At 36.4% G+C, this 21,639-nt stretch overlaps 1 protein-coding gene across 1 annotated transcript in view; it reads left to right on the top strand.

The window, feature by feature from the left end:
• Positions 1–21,639, top strand: part of LOC136025748 (myosin heavy chain, non-muscle-like) — a 63,252-nt gene that overhangs the window by 40,732 nt on the left and 881 nt on the right. Inside the window, exons 6-8 of the mRNA XM_065701735.1 lie at positions 2,504–2,772; positions 7,540–7,803; positions 17,763–18,026. Of these exons, the coding sequence (XP_065557807.1) occupies positions 2,504–2,772; positions 7,540–7,803; positions 17,763–18,026 (797 nt within the window). The remainder of the gene's footprint in view (positions 1–2,503; positions 2,773–7,539; positions 7,804–17,762; positions 18,027–21,639) is intronic.

Raw genomic sequence — 21,639 nt, 5'->3', positions numbered from 1 at the left:
TAACTATTTCATTTTTAAATTCTTCTGAACCTAATTTCCGACCAACTTTCTCTGATTCTGTTAAAGTCAGTAAGATTAAACTCTTGGAAGTTATTATAACCAGTGATTTAAAATGGGAGCAAACACAACTAGTCTAGTAAAAAGGGGTAATGCTGGGCTGCAGATGCTCAAGCTTATGTCGAAACCTAGCGCCCCTCCAGATCACCTCCTCCGAATATTTACATCTTTTATTCGCCCATATCTGGAATATGCAGCTCCGGTATGGCATTTTGGACTGACGGCTGAGCAAAGCGCCAGGCTCGAAAGAGCTCAGAAAAGAGCTCTAATGATAGTTTCGAAGCAGGCAGACATGTTGTATGAAGAGCTGCTGACAAAGTTTAAAATACAAACTCAGGAAAAAAGAAGAGAGAAACTCTGCATAGATTTCGGAAGACAATCTTTGATCCATCCAATCCAAAAAACCCTTTTCCCCTCAATCCACAACAAAACGACTCGCGCGCAGGGTTTTAGCGCCTGTTGACAAACTTCAGCCGATACGCTATACCCACCAGCGGTTAGCGAAGAGTTTTATACCTAGCTTTGTAAAATGTACAACGAAAGTCAGGAGGATTGATGTGTTTTTTTTTCTTTGTTTTGTTTTTTTACTTTTTATTTTGCGTCGCTTTTTAATGTGACTATACCAAAGAAATTCGGCAGTGCCATGAAAATTTGGGTGAAAATAAAATCTTATCTATCTATCTATCATGAGGGTGTAGAATCCTCCTAGTCTAACCAATACTTTTGCAACGCTACTTCCAGGTACTTTTGCAGTAATATTCTTCATGGACTTCCACCACAACGGCTGGTCAAAGGTTACAACCTTAATAAATCCGTACCGTTCGCCCTGATGGGCAATAAATGTCAGTGTGGAAAGGATGCAATTCTCGCCGCTTGAAGGAAAATCGATCATAGGAAGAAAGAAAATGTTGGCTTTACAGGGACGGTCTCCGACCATGACTGATTGCATGGTTCTGGTCCAACCTGGCCTAGGTTGCTTGAGGTACCCCGGGGTAAGCCAAAGAACATCTAAGCTTGAAGTCTTATTCTTCTTCGAATCCTGGTTGAAGAAGATCTTAATACATTGTCGAAAGGACAGAATTGTTTGACTTTCTATGGACGATTTGGATTCTTCCAGCTATTTTTATCTCCTCTGTGGTACCATCCCACCTATTGGTACTCGTTAAGGTGACTTTAAGCCCATGGGTTACACCAGGAATGATGCCCAGGCCATGAAATGTGTTTTTACCATCCAAATCATATATGTTGTGATCAACTTTGTCGGCCATGCGCTGGACCAGACCGTCAGAAGTAATTCCTTGCAGTTCGATTCCATAATAACCGGCAGCATTTCTCTCAGACCTTATAACTCCAGAATCGGAATAGCAAAATCCAGGCGAATTCAAAGTATCAATCAAGAATTTGGAGGAATAGTGGTGATGCATTTGAAGAGCCACTCCAAGTAGCAAAGGGGAAATGAGTACGCTTGGGCACACAGTTTGTACAATTGCGTGTCCCCTTGCAGTGATTTTCATGGCAGTGTCTCTTCTGACCAATGTTTTGCTTAGAAACAAGCATAGGCTAGAGGATAGAAACGATAGCAAGTTCTCATGTGAGGTCAATGAATTTAGCAGTTTTTAATTATTGTTGTTGGTTTTCAAATATTGGTAAAACCTACCTTGGATCTTGAAAGTAACTAAAAACTTAACTAGAAGACAAAATTGATCAATAAGAGTACTGTTTACACTTTCTTTCGAACTCGAATGTCGGCAAAATGGGTCAACTTGTTCTTGCGCGTCACCACATCTATTGAATAATTTCTCACCAAGAGTGTTGATGAACATTGTAGATGCTGGACAAATTTGAGATGTGTAAAACCATTTGTTTGATTGGGTGATCGCAAGGGGGGGGGATATGCAAGATACTGAGACGTGACATCTTCCTGGCATTTCCGCATAGGAATTGTAGATTTGCTCTGCGTGTATCTGACTTCGTGTAATATTCAAGGTATTATAATGCACGTTTTATCTCGCGCGTATGTCTTAGTGTGTGTGTGTGTGTGGGAGGGGAGGCAAACGACTCAGGGATGCTTAAAACATTGAACTGACCTCATATTCGTGATCTACGTACTACATTTTCCTATCACCTACTTTTTAAAAGCATAAGTTAATTTTTTTAAGTCCTTTTTTTCTAGAAAAAAAGACAATAAACGTCAATTTTGCCTCGACTGGTTTTGATAGATTTTGTAGATGTTCTAGAGTATTTTTTTCCCGTTCGAATGATACCAAAATCAAAACTTTTGCAACTTGTTTGAGGCAACCCTTAAAATTAATTTGATTGACTGTACTACTATGGCCAGATAATGAATTGTCCTGTATTTCATATACCATTTTGTTACCGATTTTGTTCTTTTTTTTAAGAAGAAAAACTAAAACAATGTTTTGATAGCCAAATATCTAACCCTCAGTGTCGCTTCAACGGTGATAAAGAAGAAGTAGCATCCACAGTTATCAGAGAATTACGTCATATACGTCAGCAAATGTCTTCACAGGCCAGAAAAATGGATGAATTTCTTGAAAAGGCTGAGTCAGATAAACAGCAAAGATTAAAAGCTACGTGTGCAGAACAACAGACTACAGAAATCCGCCTGCAAAACGCGCTGACAGAACTTGAAATAACAAGGGCTGAAATGGTTAAAGTACAAAGGGAAAGCGTAAGAAAGCTGGCTCTTGAAAGGTAATAATTTGGTATTTTTTACTTTTTATGCATTTGACAGATTAGGTAGTGGAAAAGTTATTAGCTGTTTAAGAAAAAAAAGCACTTATTATAGGCCTATTGACCATAAGCCTAATAAAAAGAAAATTGTGGTTTTAATGTAGTTTGTGGTGGAAATTGTACTGCTGATAAAGAAATCCTTAATCTTTGAATTAGGTTTTGTTTTGCCTATATCATCTCGGTTAGGTTAACTTCTTAAAAAGTTCTGTCATTCAACTATTCATGTTTTCGTTTTAATTCAAACAGGCTCGTAAAGAAACAGTTTTGTTTTTCTTAGAATTTGTTTAAAAATATCCAATTTTAGAAGAAATTTCAAGAACCCTATTAAAACGTAAGTTGAGCTTAAATTAGAATCAGTTAAACCATCAAGCTTAAAAGAAAAAGAAATGACAACAAATACGAGCGAGGCTACCGCCTCCTCAAACGATTAACGGTTGATAAGCTTGTGTTTGGTACTAAAATAAAAACACATTTCTAACAATTTTTCTGTTTTAATCGTAAAAATGAAAGTTGAAACCATTCAATCTTCCGGGAATTTCATTTTTATGTTTCGTTACGCTCTAAACAAACGATGTGGTTTTATTAGGTTTATATGCAGTTAATTTTTAACTATGCCATCTTCTTTTATACGCATTACCTTAGAATGTATTGAAAATCAATTGGGGAATATTTAATGTATCCGCCAGTTCAAAATATTACTGCAGTAAAAGAAAAATTACTTCAAACATCAACAATGCGCTGGTATTTTTAATTGCAGTCGCAAATAGTCGCAGTCACGATCAGAGGTAGTCTCAAGTAGTCACAGTTGCAATCACATGTAGCTTTTATTGTACTCGCTGTTGCTAGTATTTGCAGACACAAGTAATTATAGTCGCGAATAGTTACAGTTGCAGTCACAGTAGTAGTAAAATAATGGTCAGGAAAGTTATAAGTCAAAACCTTCAGCTGTTATCAGCAATAAAACCTATATAGCCGGTGCAGTATTTCACCATTGCTATTTTGAAAATCAGGATGCACATAGCATTGTTTGATTTTTTTCATCACCACCTTCAACGTTTTGTGAAATGTAATCACAATTAGGAGTGGTTGCAGTCACAGTTGCAAGTTGTCACCGTCAGCCACAGTTGCAACCGCAGTTGTAGTAATAGTAGCAGTAGTAGCAGTAAATCTGAAAGTTTCAAGTTAATACCCCTAGCCGTTCATAAGATACTGCAGATCCCCCTATTGGTAATCTGGATGCACATAGTATATTTTGATTTCGTTCAATATCCTTCTCAATATTTCCTAAAGATACAGTGTTTTTTGTTGTTGAAAATTTTGATCAGTGTTGTGGTGGGGCCATCTAAACAAGCTGGGAAGGGACTGCTTGCCTGCTGGTCAATTTCGAACATCTCCCTGGATATGCTCTGAAAGTTTCAGGTTGCTACCCTTATCCAATGCGGAAATATTGTCAATTTGCCCGTTTGACAACAAGCATGCTACACAATATGTTTTGGTTTTGTTCAATATCCCCCTCAGTATTTCCTGGCACTTTTTTACTACTAAAAGTAGTTGCAGTCACAAGTTTTTGCAGTCACAGCCGTGAGTAGTAGCAGTCACAGTCACAAGTAGTCGTAGTCGAAGTCGAACTAGTCACAGTTGCAGGTAATCGCCGTCGCAAGTAATTTTAGTCATAGTCATAGTTAGTTGAATTATAAGTCATAGTAGCTGCTGCAGTAGCAATGGCCCTGGAAGTTTTAAGTTGATACCCTTACCCTTTCCCAAGATGTTGCAGATATATCTTTTTGTTAACCTCGACGCATATGGTTTTTTTTTTATTTAGCTCAACACATCCCTCAATATTCCTCAAAATTTGACTTCAATACCCTAGGTCTTTTTGGTAACACAAAATTAGGCATTCCCTCCCAACCTTCCCAATGATAAATCCTATATTTTTGGAAATGAACAGATTGCATGATTTACATTTCTTTTGCGGGGCCTGGGATCTCTGGAGGAATAATTTTTAGACCCTTTAACTATTATAATCGAAACGACTGTAATCAAAACTATTATAATCAATTTCTATCAGTGATAAGGGAGGAGGGTATTTAAAGGAAAAGAGGGGTCGGTTGTCCTCCGAATACTTCGCAACATCCCCCTTAATATGACTCGAGAGTTTCAACTTAATACCTTCAGCCGTTCTTAAGACATTGCAGAGATTCCTTTTTGATAAACTGTACATTATGTGTGTTGATTTAGTTTAACTTAACCTATGACATTCTCTGAGATTTCATCTTAATACCCTTTGCCTATTCTGACACACTCATAATTAAACAGTTCTTCTTTTCCTGATGACAAATACTGCATTTAAACAATAGGCAAATTTTACAATTTACAAGCGTTGTCTCGTGGCTGTGGGGGTACGGCATCCTCGGAGGCAAATTTCACCTTTTACCTGTTTTGAACAAAATATTTCTTCTCATTTTTTTTTCAGTTTTGACGAGAGTGGCACCTAAAAAAGACCTGGGGGATTGTCCTCCGACCACTCTTCAACATCACCTGAAAGTTTCAATTTAATATCCTCAGCTATTCCTTAGATATTGGCGATACGCCCTTTAGACAGCTAGCATGCGCCTAGCCTTTTTTGATTGTGTTCAACATCCCTCTGAACACTTCCATAAATTTTCACATTAATTCTCCAAGCCTTTTGGAGAACCAGGATCAAGCTTGCCCCCTTTTCCCTGTAAAAAAAAAACCTTTTGGGTTAACAATGGTTAGCTTTCTATAGTCCATGTTCTGGGGCTATGGGGGGCTACGTCAGCACGAAGGCATAGTTATTTGACCTTCAGACTATTTTAAGCAAGACCGTTGTTTCAAAATTTTGATCACATGGCCTTTTGGGGGAGGGTAGCTGGAAAGGAGATGGGAGGGGGAGGAATTTTTAACCTCCGACAACTTTTCAGCATCCCCCTCAACCTGCCTTGAAGTTTACATTTAATATCTTCAGCTATTCATATGATATTGCTAAGACACCTATTTAATAAACTGGGTGCGCATAGTGTCTTTTGATATAGTTCAGTATACCCCTCAACATTCCCCTAAGTTTTACCTTATTTCCTTTAGCGTTCTAAGATACACCCAGAACTAATATTTTGCCTGTTCCTAACGATAAGTTTTGCATGTAAACAATGGAAAAATTTATAATTTACAGTCCTTGTCCTGGGGCTTCGGGGTGTATGGAATCCTCAGAGGCTCACTTTTTCGACCTTTTGACCATTTTGAACAAGACGAATTTCAAAATTTTTATAAGTATTGAGGAGAGGGGTGCCTAGAAACGGTAAGGTAGGATGGGGGGCTAGTTGCCCTGCAATCACCCTTTAAATGTCTTGACAGTTTCAACTTAATATGCTTATCCGTTACTTAGATATTGCTGAATCGTTCTTTTGACAACCAGCATGCATAAAGTGGTTTTTAATTGTGTTCGACATCCCTTTAAATATTTCTTCAAAGTTATACCATTCAAAGGCTTTTTGGTGACCAGCATACCATTTTTTCTCAATGTTAAATTCTGCATGCAAACAATGGTCAAATTGCATAATTTACAATCCTTGACTCGGGATGTGGCGGAAATGACATCTCCGGTACCATCCTTATTAGATTTTTGACTATTTTGATCATAATGGTCTTTTCAAAATTTTGGTCAGTGTTCAGGATAAAGGCACCTAAAAGGGTTAGGGGGGCTGCTTGTCATTCGATCACTCCTCAACATACCCTGAAAGTTTTAGCTTAATATCCTCAGATCTTCCGTAGATAATGCTGTTGCACCCTTTTGAAAACCAGCATACCAAATCACCCGGTGATTTTTGATTGTATTCTACATCCCTCTAAACATTTCCTTAAACTATAGGAAATGATTATAGCGTTATGGCTCTTATCTAATGAAAAAAAAATGTAAGATGATTAAAAAACGAAGCAAATTTTAACAAACAGAAAATTATCTATGTAAGAGACAGGAAAAAAACATCCTTTCTAATAAAACAAAGATAGGGAAAAAATTTCCTTTTTAAAAATGGGAAAAAACATCATTCTAAGGTCAGACGTACATCAAAATAGGATAGTGTGGTGGAAGAAAGGTAGTTTGGTGTTTGTTTTGTCATTTTGTCTTTTTCAAACCTTACGTCTTACCCTGTTTACTACGACTCATCTCATTCAATATAGCTTAATCCTACTTATTTAAATTTATTTTTGTCAGTGACAGCAAATAAAAACTATTCTTCTTGAATGAAACTGGTTTTCATTAGATTAAAACTACTTCTTTAGGAAGAGCGAGTTTCCTTTGGCGAATAGAATGGTTTCCTTTGGCGAATTGAAATAGAAGGGTGTTGATTAGCTGTCGATGATGAAAATCAATTGTGCTTGATCGAAATGAACTCTAATGAGGTTGGAGTTTATAATTGCAAAATAGTTCGAAATCATTCGTTTTATCCCAGTTGGATTTTATATATTTTCTTTTTCCGTCCTATTCTCATGTCACTTATCTTGTTGTGTCCAAAAGATACTAGATCTTAAGTTTCTTAAGATCATAGGTTTTGTGGTTGTGAAAGCCTATTAATCATTCATCGTCTCCCCTCTCTTGCATTAATATTCTTTTTACACGTCTGGCTATACTTTTTCCTGCTTAACTTGTCAATTTCTTTTCTTGTAAACATCTACGAATACTAAAGATTGTACGACGATCTTATCTTTTAGTTCCAAACATACAGAAGAAATTTCCACATTTGAGAAAGGAAATGCTGCCACAGCTAATGCGTTAGAGCAAATTCAAACAGAAGCAAGATTATTCAAGTCTTCATTAGAAAGTTCTTTATCCAAGAATGAAAGTGCTTTGGTTCAATTGGGAAAAACTAAGGGTCAACTTGAAGAAGCCCTTGACCGGGAAAATTCTTTGAAACTAGAATTGAAGGAATTACAAAACCAACTATCTGCGATGGTAAAAGAGAAAGATGAATACAGGTAGGATAACAATAATTGGGCAAAGCGCTCCATAGATTTCCCTAAACCATTCCTTAGGTTTTTCTATGTCGTATATTTAACTTTAAAATGGTATCTCAAAGATCAAAGTTATTCACAACTAACTTATTTTCTGTCCGTAATGGAAGATTACAGTGACAATTTTCAAAATTTTAAATAACTTATCAGACGTATAAATAACAGTTCTATTAGTGAAAACTGAAAATTGTTTAATTTGACAGGGAAATACAATAAAAAAAACTGGATATTTTGTCACTTACACAATGGTCGTCTTCATTAGATAAACTAAAATAATACAAACATAAAATCGATAATTAAATAAAATGAAAAAACTAATTACATACTGTTTAATACTTTTTTCTTCATAGCGTTTACAGATGGAAATCTCTTTAACTTCCTAATTTCCAGGCCACTGACTGGATTTGTATGTAAACGTTCGTTATCAAACAGTTCGTGGTAACGAACTGTTTGCTGAACATTTTGTTCAGCATTGTCGAAAAACATAATAACTATGTCTTTGGGGATGACTTACTCCCCTGCAGTCCCCGGGGGAGGGGCTGTAAGTTACAAACTTTGACCAGTGTTTACATACAGTAATATTTATTTGAAAGTGTACAGACGTTTTCAGAGGGATTTTTTTTTGTGGGGGGGGATGAGGGGAGGGGCTACGTGGGAGGATCTTTTATTGCAGGAATTTGTCATGGGGGAAGAGAAATTCAATGAAGGGGGCGCAGGATTTTCTAGCATTATTACTTAAAAAAAAAGAAAAAATAAATATGGAAAAAAAATTTCAACTGAAAGTAAGGAGTAGCATTAAAACTTAAAACGAACAGAAATTAATACGCATATGAGGGATTCTTCTCCTCCTAAATACTTCGCTCTTTACGCTAAAGCATTTTTAGTAATCTTTACTATTTATTCTACGGGATTTCTGATTCAGGGGTCATTCTTAAAGAACTGGGACAAAATTAAAGCATTATTACTTAAAAAAAAAGAAAAAATAAATATGGAAAAAAAATTTCAACTGAAAGTAAGGAGTAGCATTAAAACTTAAAACGAACAGAAATTAATACGCATATGAGGGATTCTTCTCCTCCTAAATACTTCGCTCTTTACGCTAAAGCATTTTTAGTAATCTTTACTATTTATTCTACGGGATTTCTGATTCAGGGGTCATTCTTAAAGAACTGGGACAAAATTAAAGCTTTTGTTTAAAGAGTGTATTAACGAGGGGACAAAGCCCATTTAGCCCAAAAAAGAATTAATATGAAAATTTCATTTTGATAATTTACGTGCGGAGAGCCAAAAACAAACAGGCATTAATTTAAAAAGTTCAGAAATTAAATAAATTTTTTTTTTCAACTGAAAGTAAGGAGTGACATTAAAACTTAAATCGAAACAGAAATTACTCCGTGTATAAAAGGGGCTGTTCCCTTCTCAACGCCCCGCTCAGTAGTAGTCGCAGCCACGTAGTCGCAGCCTTAGTTGCAAGCTGTCGCAGTCCCAATTTGTCACAGTCGTAGTCATAACCTGCAGTTGCAGTAGTATTAGTAGTATTTTTAATGGCTCTAAAAGTTTTAAGTTCATACCTTAGTCATTCCAAAGTAATTACAGAATTTGTTATTAGTGGCCTGGATGCAGACAGTGTCTTTTGTTTAGTTCAGCACCCCCCTCAATGTTGCTTAAAGAAATAAAATGTTTTTTTTATCAAAATTTCCATTAGTGTTTGGGAGGGGCCATCTAAATAGAGCAAGTTGTGGAGGGACTGGCTGATCTCCGGTCATTTTCGAGCGTCTTCTTGAATTTGCTATGAAAGTTTAATCATAATGAAACTTCTTTTTGCATCAGGAATGAGATCAGCAATAACTCATCGACGGCTGAGATATTGCTGATTTGACCTTTTGACGAACAGAATGTACATTGTGGGTTTAATTTTGTTCAAAATCCCCCTAAAAATTTCCTGACAGTTGTCGCTTGTCAAAGCAGTCACAGTCGCGAGTAGTTGCAGTCACAGTTGCGTATCATCGCAGTGACATATCGTTGCCAGGGAAAGCGATCTTAGTCACAGTCGTAAGTAGTTGAACAACAAAGAAGCAGTTGCAGTAGTAATTGTCTTGAAAGTTTCAATTTTATACCCATGCCTGTTGCTAAGCTATTGTTGATGCATCTTGTTGATAATCTGGACGCACATAGTGTCTTTTGGTTTACACTAATAAAGAGAAACCTTTCCGAAAAAGAAGTTTTTCAAAGAATAGTAAAGAGCAATATAAAACTTAAGACCAGCAGAAATAAATCCTTAGAATCATTCAAGCTAAAGACCATCTGAAATTACTATTAAAGAATAAATGAAACCCAAAACGAACAGAAATCAAATAAACAATCATACAATAGGTATTTCAATATTTATATTTATTAATGTAAAGGAATAAATACAACTATAAAACGAACAGAAATCAATAAAAACAAGAGTTTGGCTGCTGGTTCCTTCATTAGCTGCAAAAGTATAAAGCTTATTGCGTCGTTTGTACCTTACTGAAAACAACTCATGTTGCAAATATTTTCTTTTGTACTTACAATATTACAAATAAAGATAAAATTATGGGAAAAAAATCTTCAACTGCTGAGCTTTCATTAATTAATTTTGACTATATATCAAATATTTAGTTTAATTTTATTAGTTCTTTTCAAGGACTGTTCGAGACACATATAGTTTTCAGTAAAGCAGCAATGACGCAGTAGATTTTAGACTTTTACTTTTAGGGGAGGATTCAGTAACTACACACTTGTTTGTAGTGATTTTTCTTCGTTTTAATTTATTTGAATATTCAATTTAAGTTCAACTCGTTTTAAAGATTTATTCATTCATTTATATTGAATATTAAATATAAATATTGAAATACCTATTGTATGAATGTTTGCTATGATTGTTTATATAATTTCTGTTTGTTTTTACTTCATGTATTGTTTCTGGTCGTTTTTAGTTTGAATTTTTATACGAATTTGTTTCTACCGGCTCTCAACTATTCTTAGAAAAAGTGTTTTATTGTAAAGTTTTTAAATTGATGTCTTTTTGTTTTCGATTGCCAAACAGTCAGAGCGCCAGATTCTGTACCTCGCTTATTTCGATTAGTACCCATGCCGGAAGGTACAAGAATGTTAAGGGTGGATCCCATGGTAGTCGACCATGCTGAAAACGAATATCGTAGGGCGCATGTTCGCCGTTGGGGTATTCCTGAGATATAGGCCAACAACACCAAATTTGGTCTATAATGGGGTTCGACGATTTTAATTTTTTTTTTTTTTACAGATAAGATTGGTCAAATCCAGCGAACTCTTACATCAATAGAAAGAAGAGACTTTGGGCTACACGAAAATGATTTTTGTTTGTAAAAAAAAATAAAAAAAATATTACACTTTTTACTGCAGTTTTAAAACAAATCAGATTTTGTCAACAAATTTCTAACAGAAAAGCTAAAAACTCGAAATTTTTTCAAGATAAAGTATTTTTTTTATATTAAAAAAGAAAGCCCGTTCAATTCCAAACACATTGAGCTAAGAAAAAAAGTTTAAACTATTGTATCTGGGGGGTCTGCGACTTTTTTAGTAAACTGCTATCTAGCGGGAAGTTGATTGATAGATAAGCTAAGCAGAAGAAATTGATAAGCAGAATATAAAAAAGAAAAGTGAGTCAGGTTGGCCAAGATAAAAAAAAAACAGTCACTTCAGGTTGATTCAACATCTGATTCTGACGCAAATACTGATTTGCTGATGGATGATAATAAAGAATATGACACAAATTTGGAAGATCAAAAACATTTTTTTTTTAAAGAAATAGAATTTTTAAAAGCACTTTTGGTGTTGTAAAGTTGGCTGGCAAAAGGAGTGTAAATTTTTTTTTGCAGAAGTAAGAGACTTAATGAAAGTAATTTACAAAATTAAATATCACAAGAAACTAGGTGATACTGACTCCTTTAGATTTATAAGGACTGATCATAAGGATGACTGGGAGTCTCATTTGACAGCAACTGCTCGGATGTTGCCATACTTGGCAGCGACTGACCATCCTCAGTATATAAGATGTCTCATACAGTACCTATCAGACATGCGAAGTTTACCACAAACATTTCCTGATATACACAGGAAGTTCGTGAAAGGATACTTTGCAGTGAAGAGACCGCACACCAGGTTCAAGGCTACCTGGTCCGATCAGATACTGGAATGTACAGTGAACAAGGATGCAAAGACGACGGCCAAAATAATAGAAGAACAAATGGATGAAAGACAGACTGAAGCTTGGATTCTTACCTAACCGATTTCCGCTGCCATCAGCAATGGTTTCCTGCATGTAGTCAACGTATCCACAGAGACATTCAAACATCACGAAGACAATCAGTCAACGACGACGCAATTACAACTTTCGCAAGATGAGTTCGAGACATTTTCACTACATGTGGCAATCCTTTCAGCAGAGTGGACTTCGACCTAGTGAATATTGTGACGTCAGAACTTGTGGACGACGAGAAGATTGTTTCTGATGTTACTTGCGTAGCCACAAAAAGAACAGAGGTGGTTGGGGACTTTCTGTGCAAAAGGAAAGACGATGTGAAAAAGGTTGCACTCTGAACTCTCCCTTCAGAGAGAAAAACTCAGAAAGTGAAGGGTGTCCCTAGAGCTGATCTCCTGATCTCTGAAGTAACAGCCTTGAAGAGAATTATTACTGCTCAGTTGAGCTACGGCGAAGAAAAGGAGAAAGCAGTTGCAAAGATCCTCACAAAAGAGATTTTTCCTTTCTCTCCATCCATTTTTGAACATCTTCCGCAACAATCAACCAAGACATCCTCTGGCTGGAAAATGAGGTCGGGGAACAAAGCTGTGCTGTTGAACTGGCTAAGAAAAAAAGGAGGACTTGCAGCTTGGCCAGCGACTTTGAAATCCAAAGAAACAACATCAGCTACAGTACACATCATTGACCTAATGTCCAAGATAAGGTCATATCGGCCTACCAGGTTTGAAACAGTCAAATCCTTCGATGAAAGATTGCTTCTATCGTTGCTGAATGATCATCCAGTGGGTATTCCTGAAGTCTACATTATCGCAGATTGGTAGGACGGGCTGTTGGCTCACGGACACCGGAGAGTCGATCTCCTTGAATTCAGCATGCAGACTCAAATTTTTGAGTCTCCTCAAAATTTTGTATGAAACCTGGGAGCAGATGGGTGATCAGCTTCCGAACGCACTCAACCTTTTTCTCTCAGGTGGGTTCAAGGAGAGATTCAAAGTGTCTCTGGTCAAGCGTGGCTGCAGTCCAACTTTACCAGAACACTGTGACTACGAGGAATGCTTGTCCTCCAGCCACGAAGAGGCTGACCAACACCTTATGACACATGCCAAGTACGCTAGCCGTTACGCTTGTAGCATCGTTGTGCATGCCAACGACACAGACGTGGCAGTAGCCTGTGTTCATTTTTTTGAAGTGCTTCAAGCTGAAAGACTGAGTGAACTTTTCTTGAAGTTCCTGACTTACATTATCCCAGTACACGAGCTGGCGGATGGAGTCCACTTGTCCAAAGAGGAGCAGCTTATGTTACCGTTCGTGCACTGTCTGTCAGGGTGTGACATAACGAACTTTTTCTTCGGCGTTGGGAAAGCTTCTTTCTTAAACACCGCGGCGTCTCCAACTTTTGCCTCAAAAATGGTGTCTGTGACGGAGCGGAACAAGGATGCCGAAGGGAAGCTTTCAGTCGACCCGTTTAGAAAAGTTTACGGCCTATCAAAATCCCTGGTCATTGAAATGTACGGTAAACAGGCTGGATTCAATTCACTGGCCAGTGTAAGGGCTTACATTTGGTGCCAGAAACAAGATGTGAGAAGACTGCCACCTTCTGACGACACCTTTGAGCCATGCATACGAAGAGCCATATTCGCTACATGGATAATCTTGTCGTTAGTACAGGCTCGGCCAAGTATTGAAGATGAATGCTCCATGATCCACTCCAGATCCACTCCTCCATGGATGGAAGATGGCTGAAGGGGGAGTAGATACATTCGTCTTAAGCTGTAAAGAAGCGAAGCTTGGAGGTTTACTGCAGATGCAAAAGTGGAAGATGCAGGAAAGACTGTAGCTACTCAAAAATGAAAGGATGCTGCATGTTATGCTCTTGCCGTGGAACGAGGAGGGCATGCAGTGAGTCTGACCTTGCCCCATCTGAATTTTCAGAAGAAGAAAATGAGGAATATTTTTGAAAGTTTTATTTGATACCTTTTACTTTTAATTACAACAGGTCCCTAATCAGTTACTATTACCCAATTTTACGGGCAGGCCGAGTAAGACAACTCTAGCGCGCCGACTGAATTTATCTGTGAAGCAGATTTCTTTCATGTAGTAAATAGCTGAGTCGTATCAGTGGCAAATCAGTCCCAAGAAGGTAATTGCAGACGCCTTAGTATACCAGAAAACATATTCGTCCATTCTAAAAAAAAAAAAAAACACTTGTTTTTGGTCAATATTTTTTTTAACATATTTTATTTTTAAGTAAAAGTTGAAAATTTTATACAGTTAGGAAGTTTGCAGTATTCCTACCCTTTGAAGAAAAAAAAATTATGTCCCTTTTCACGATACGGCTAATGATCATTTCAGTGACACTACAAACAAAAATCGCAGACCTTTTAAAAATAAAAATAATTTATATCTAATTAGCTTAAATTGTACGGAATCCAATGAACTTTCTTTTCGAATATGAAAAAAAAGTTTGTTACCTTGAATAAATTTCGAGTTTTTAGCCTTTCTTTGAGATATTTTTCGAATTTTACAGCACTTATTTTTAAACTGCAGTAAATAAGAAAAAAAAATGGTGTTTTTTTTTCAATTTAAAAATCATATTCTTATAGATCTAGATTTCATCTTTCGATTGACATAATATTACGCCGGATTCCTCAAGCCAATAACTCGCAAAAAATCCTGAATCTTCACACTTAGTTATAGGCTAAATTTGGCGTTTTTGCCTATATCTCAGAAACGCCCCAACGGCGAACATGCGCCCTACGATATTTGTTTTCAGCATGGTCGACTTCCCTAGGATCCGTCCTCAGCATTTTTTTACCTTCCGGCATGGGTGGGTGCACGATACAGAATCTGGCGCTCTGACTAAAAGATTAAGGTTTTTAAACGTTCTCCGTTTCAAAGTAATTATTTTTCATCACTCCTTTCTTATGAAGTGACTTGGAAAAATAAATAAATAAAGGTTAATATATTTCAAGCTGTATGGCTCTTTACCAGGCAGCGCTTGAGCGTTGCCTCTGAAAATAACTTGAAAACACAAGATAAATAAAACAAGAGCTTAGAGCTCATATGGTACTTGTGGCGAGGTCGGAAGAACCAAGAGCTCTTATGGTATGAGCTCTAGGAAAATTCTAAGAATCAATAGACTGATTTAAAAGGAAAATCAGAGGCTTAATGCCAATCGGGATTTAAAATAAGAGCTCTGAGTCACGAGCGAGGTCCTTCTAAATATCCAAATCATTAAGATCCGATCACCCACTCGTAAATTAAAAATACCTCGATTTTTCTAATTTTTCTCCGACTCTCCACTCTAAGCGTCTTCTAAATATCAAATTTCATTAAGATCCGGTTACCCATTTTTAAGTTAAAAATACCTCAATTTTTCTTATTTTTCTAAATTAACAACCCCCAACTCCTCAAAAGAAAACAGATCCGTTTCAATTATGTCAATCACGTATCTATAACTTGTGCTTATTCTTCCCATCAAGTTTCATCCCGATCTCTCCACTCTAAGCGTTTTCCAAGATTTTCGGTTTCCAAGATTTCTTTTTCCCCCCTCCAACCCTCTATGTCCCCGGATCCGATTCGAATTGAAAATGCAGCATCTGAGATTTAACATTCTTCTATACATCAAGTTTCATTAAGATCCGATCACCCATTCGTGAGATACATCGATTTTCACGTTTCCCAAGAATTCCAGTTTCCCCCTCCAACTCCCCCAAATGTCACCGGATCTGGTTTGGATTTAAATGAGAGTTCTAAAGTAAAAGATCCTTCCAAATATCAAATTTCATTAAGACCTGATCACCCGTTCTTAAGTGAAAGATACCACATTTTTTAAATTTTTCCAAATTGCTCCCCACCCCCAACGCCACCAAAGAGAGCAGATCCGGTCCGGTTATGTCAGTCACGTATCTTGGACTTGTGGTTATTTTTCCCACCAAGTTTCATCCTGATATCTCCGCTTTAAGCGTTTTCCAAGATTTCCGGTCCTCCTCCTCCCCCAACGATACTGGATCCATTCAGGATTTGAAATAAGATATCTGAGTTACGAGGTCCTTCTAAATATAAAATTTCATTAAGATCTGATCACTCCTTCGTAAGTTAAAAATACCTCATTTTTTCTAATTTTTCAGAATTAAACCTCCTCCCCCCAACTCCCCCAAAGAGAGCAGATTCGTTCTGGTTATAACAATTACGTATCTAGGACTTGCGCTTATTTTTCCCACCAAGTTTCATCCCGATCCCTCCACTCTGAGCGTTTTCCAAAATTTTAGGTTCCACCCCCCCCCCCCAACTCCCCCGAATGTCACCGGATCCGGTCGGAATTAAAAATAAGAGCTCTGAGACACAATATCCTTCTAAACACCAAATTTCATTAAGATCTGATTACTTCTTCGTAAGTTAAAAATACCTCATTTTTTCAAATTTTTTGGAATTAACCCTCCTCCCAACTCCCGCAAAGAGAGCGAATCCATTCCGGTTATGTCAATCACGTATCTAGGACTTGTGCTTATTTTTCCCACCAAGTTTCATCCCGATCCCTCCACTATAAGTGTTTTCCAAGATTATAGGTTTCCCCCCTCCCAACTCCCCCGATGTCATCGGATCCGGTCGGGATTTAAAGTAAGAGCTCTGAGACACGATTACCTTCCAAACATTAAATTTCATTAAGATCTGATCACCCGTTCGTAAGTTAAAAATACCTCATTTTTTTTCAATTTACTGTCCCCCCCCCAGATGTTCGAATCGGGAAACGATAATTTCTAATTTAATCTGGTCTGGTTCCTGATACGCCTGCCAAATTTCATCGTCCTAGCTTACCTGGAAGTGCCTAAACTAGCAAAACCGGGACAGACAGACAGACCAACAGACAGAATTTGCGATCGCCATATGTCACTTGGTAGATATCAAGTGCCATAAAATCGAAACAAATTTTTCAAACAGAAAAACTCACGTTCAAGAGATAAGAAAAAATACAAACAAACCCTTCTCTTTAATACAGAAGAAGAAAGGAATTCTGAAGTCGGCAGTACAGAAAAATAGGATAATGAGGTTGGAGAAGAGTGGTTTTATTTAAGTCATTTTATTTTGTCTTTTTTTAACCTACTGTCACATTCTGCTTGCTAAGACTCATCCTATTAAAAATAGCTCAATGCAATCAATTGCATTTTATTTTGTCACTCACAGTAAGTAAACGCTATTGTTCTTGAAAGAGAATTTGTTTCATTGGCTGAAATATATTTCCTTTGAAAAATTATTCTTTTTGATTTTTCATTAACTGTCGCTAATGAGAACTAGTTGCAATTGATTGAAATGAGCTATAACGAGCGTGGGGTCTGCATTTCCTAAATAGTTCGAAATCATTTGCATTATCCCTATTGGATATTATACAACCTTTCGTCTCTCTCCCATAATCTGGTTGTGTCCATAGATTAACAGATCTCAATTTCCCTCTCCCCGGAGATATAAAAGTTTTGTGGCTATGAAGGTCTCTTAATTGTCAATCATCTTCCCTCTCTTACATTAAGATTTTCAGCCTATGCGTGGTTATATTACTTTAACTAATGATATTTTCATCTTTTTACTGCTTAGCTTATCAATTTCTTTCCATTTGAACATTTATGACTTCTAAAGATTGTACAACGATCTTATCTTTTAGTTACAAACACGCAGAAGAAATTTCCTCGCTTGAGGCAAAAAACGCTGCAACATTTCATGCGTTAGAACAAAGTCAAACAGAGGCAAGTCAACTGAAGTCTTCATTAGAAAATTTTTCACTTAAAAATGAAAGTGATTTAATGCACTTGGCAAAAACTGAGGGCCAACTTGAAGAAGCCATTGGCCGGGAGAATTCTTTGAAACTAGAATTGAAGGAATTACAAAACCATCTATCTGCGGTGGTCAAAAAGAAAGATGAAGATAGGTAGGATAATGGTAATGGGACAAAGTGCCCCATAGATTTTCCTAAACCATTCCTTAGAGTTTCCTATGACGTATGTACTTTGAAATGACATCTCCAACATCAAAACTGTTCACAACTAACTTATTTTCTGTATGTAATGGAAGGTATAGTGACAATTTTCATAATTTTAAATAAACTATCTGACGCATAAATAACACTTCAATAGTGAAAACTGAAAATTGTTCAATTTGAGAGTGAAATACAAAACATCTCTGGATATTTTGTCAGATACACAGTGATCGTCTTCAGCATATAAACTAAAATAATACAAATAGAACATCGATAATTAAATAGAATGAAAAAATTAATTTCTAGTAGGCTACTCCTATTACTAACGACTCACCGCAGCACCAAGCTGCCAGAGGCCAGCAAAGCTACGCACGCTCCTCCTCCATCACAACCTATTCAAAGCCTTCCTCTTTACAACCTCTCAGGGAGTTCTCTTTTCCTTTAAATATTTCTTTATCACATCCTCCCACCTCAGGTGAGGACGACTTGCTTTCCGTCTAGATTTACACGGTTGGTCGAAAAGGACAATCTTCGGCAGTCTGTCATCCTTCAATCGCAGAACGTGGCCTAGCTATCTCAATCTTTCTTTCATTATAGCCCTAGAAAGCAGGAATTAACGAAGTTTTTCGTACAGCCTACTGTTTGAAATACGGTCAGTCAGCTGGGTACCCAGAACAATCCGTAGGCAATTTCTAGTAAATTGCCTACAAAAACCTCTAGTAAATCTTCATCCGCTTTTCGGAGAGCCATATTTGACCACTGTCATCACTGTACCTTCCAATATTCTAATCTTGGTTTGCAGAATTGTCTTCGTCTTCTTCTAAACTTTTTAACTGTGAAAAAAAAAGCCTCGAGCCTTGGCTATTCTACTTTTAACATCTTCACTGCTCCCACTGTCTTTACTAATAATACTTCCAAGGTAAGTGAAGCTGCCCACCTGATCGATCTTTTCGCTACGCAACGTCACCTTTTTGTTTTCACTTATTCCTAGCCTTAGTGACCTAGTCTTCTTAACATTAATTTTCAAACCTATTCTAGCACCCTGAACTCACAAAACCTCTAAAAGTTCATTGATTTTGCTCACACTTTCATCTAGGATGTTTAAATGATCAGGATAATCCAGTTCCAGGAAAGTTTTCCCTCCCCATTTGATTCCGTGTCCTCCCATTGCCTTTCCTGTGGCCCTTAAGACAAAGTCCATAAAAATGATCCATGTAATGGGGGATAGAGCAGAACCCTGCTAAACTCCTGATTTAATACTAAACCAGCTGCTAACCTCATCTCGTACCTTAACCGCAGCAGTATTATCCTCGTACATTAGTCACTTTAATGTATTTGTCTGGTATACCATATAAGGATAAGACCTTTGCTAAAGCTCTTTTATCAACAGAATCGACCGTATGTTCATAATCCATAAAACTAAGGACCAAAGGTGTTTGACAACTAAAGCACTTTTCAGTTTTTAACACAAGAGTGAAAATTTCGTCGACATATCCTCTACTTTGTCTACAGCATCTCTCAATCTAAAAAGTATCATATTACTAAGTAATTTGTTACCTACAGAGACCAGACTAATGCCTCGATAATTACGACACTCATTCTTATCACCTTTCTTATAAAGTGGTTTAATTAAGGTTTTCCTAAAATCATTGGGTACAACCCTTTTTCAGGTACTCCCCCTTTTTCAAAAATCCTATTCATAATCTTCAGTAACTTATTGCTAAACAAAATTTACTTAAAAATCGAGCTTCAATGGAACATCAAATCGGAGCCTCTCAGATCCCATGTACTTGTGAAAGCTACTATGTAGTTGTACCAAATTTAACTATGTAGTTGTACCTATGTAGTACTTGTAGTTGTACCTATGTACCAAATTTAAAAATTAGATTAGTACAACATCAAGAATCTATTTCGTCAACCCTAAAGAAAAAACCCAAAAGTTTTACGTCAGCTATTTTTAAACACATTTTAAGTTTCCCAGAGCATTTTGTCATATCAACAAATTTTTAGGGAAACCATTGAGATAGAAAAAATTTTGTTCAAGAACCTAGCTTTAAAGAGAGATGCAGGTGGATTTGGCTCAAATTCAACTTATGATGATTTAATACGGTAAAATAAAGTAAATTTTGTTTCAATTTGTCAAAGTCGCAGTTACAACTTGCAGCTGCAATAGTAGTAGTAGTATTATTGATGGTTCTAAAAGTTTCAAGTTCATACCCTTAGCCATTCCAAAGTAATTAAAGATTTTGTTATTGGTGGCCTAGATGCAAACAGTGTCTTTTGTTTAGTTCAGCACCCCCCTCAACATTGCTAGAAGAAATAAAACGTTTTGTTATCAAAATTTCCAACAGTGTTTGGAAGGGGCCATCTAATTAGGGCAAGTTGTGGAGGGACTAGTTGTTGATAACCTGGAAGCATATAGTGTCTTTTGATTTAGATTAATAAAAAAAAAACTTTCCGGGAATGAAGTTTTGAAAAGAACAGTAAAGAGTCATATTAAGCTTAAGACCATCAAAAACTTAATTTTTATAATCATTCAAAGTAAAAACCAACTGAAATTACTATTAAAGAATAAATGAAACCCAAAACGAACAAAAATCTAATAAACAATCATACAATAAGTATTTCAATATTTATATTCATTAATGTAAAGGAATAAATACAACTTGAAACGAACAGAAATCACTGAGTTCGCCTATTGGTTCCTTCATTAACTGCAAAAGTCTAAAGCCTACTGCGTCATTTGCACTTTACTGAAAACAACTCATATTGCAAATATTTTCTTTTGTACTTACAATATTGAAAATAAAATAAAATTACAGGGAAAGAATCTTAAACTGCTGAGTTTTCATTTAATTAATATCACTATATATCAAATATCCAGTTTAATCTTATTTTTTCTTTTCAAGGGCTGTTCAAGACACATATAGTTGTCAGTAAAGCCGCAATGACGCAGTAGATTTTAGACTTTTACAGCTAGGGAAAGATTTAGTAACTAGACATTTGTTTGCTGCTATTTTGTTCGTTTTAATTTTATTTGAATATTCAGTTTAAGTTCAACTCGTTTTAAGATTAATTCATTCACTATTGAATATCAAATGTAAATATTGAAATACCTGTTGTATGAATGTTTGCTATGATTGTTTATTTAATTTTTGTTTGTTTTGTGCTTTTTGTGTTCTTTCTGGTCGTTTTTAGTTTGAATTTGTATATACAGGTCTTAAGTTTAATGTGGCTCTTAACTATTCTTAGAAAAACTTCTTTTTTTGAAAGTTTTTTAATTAATATCTTTTTGTTTTCGATTGCCAAAGATTCTAGCTTTTAAACGTTTCCCATTTCAAAATATTTTTTTTCCACGTCTTTCATATGAAGTGACTTGGGAAAAAATGAATGAAGGTATAATAGACGTAAGCTTTATGGATCTTTACTATAGGCAATGCTTGAGCGTTGCCTCTGAAAATAATTTGGATAAGCAAGATAAAAAAAAAAAAAAACGAAACAAATTTTATCAAACATAAAACTTCACTTACGAGAGATAAGAAAAAACAGAAAACAAACTCTCCGT

The sequence above is a fragment of the Artemia franciscana genome, chromosome 4 (assembly GCF_032884065.1).
Source record: "Artemia franciscana chromosome 4, ASM3288406v1, whole genome shotgun sequence".
Lineage (NCBI taxonomy): Eukaryota > Metazoa > Arthropoda > Branchiopoda > Anostraca > Artemiidae > Artemia > Artemia franciscana.
Note: the sequence above shows the minus strand (reverse complement) of the source record. Positions and strands in the feature narration are given on the sequence as shown.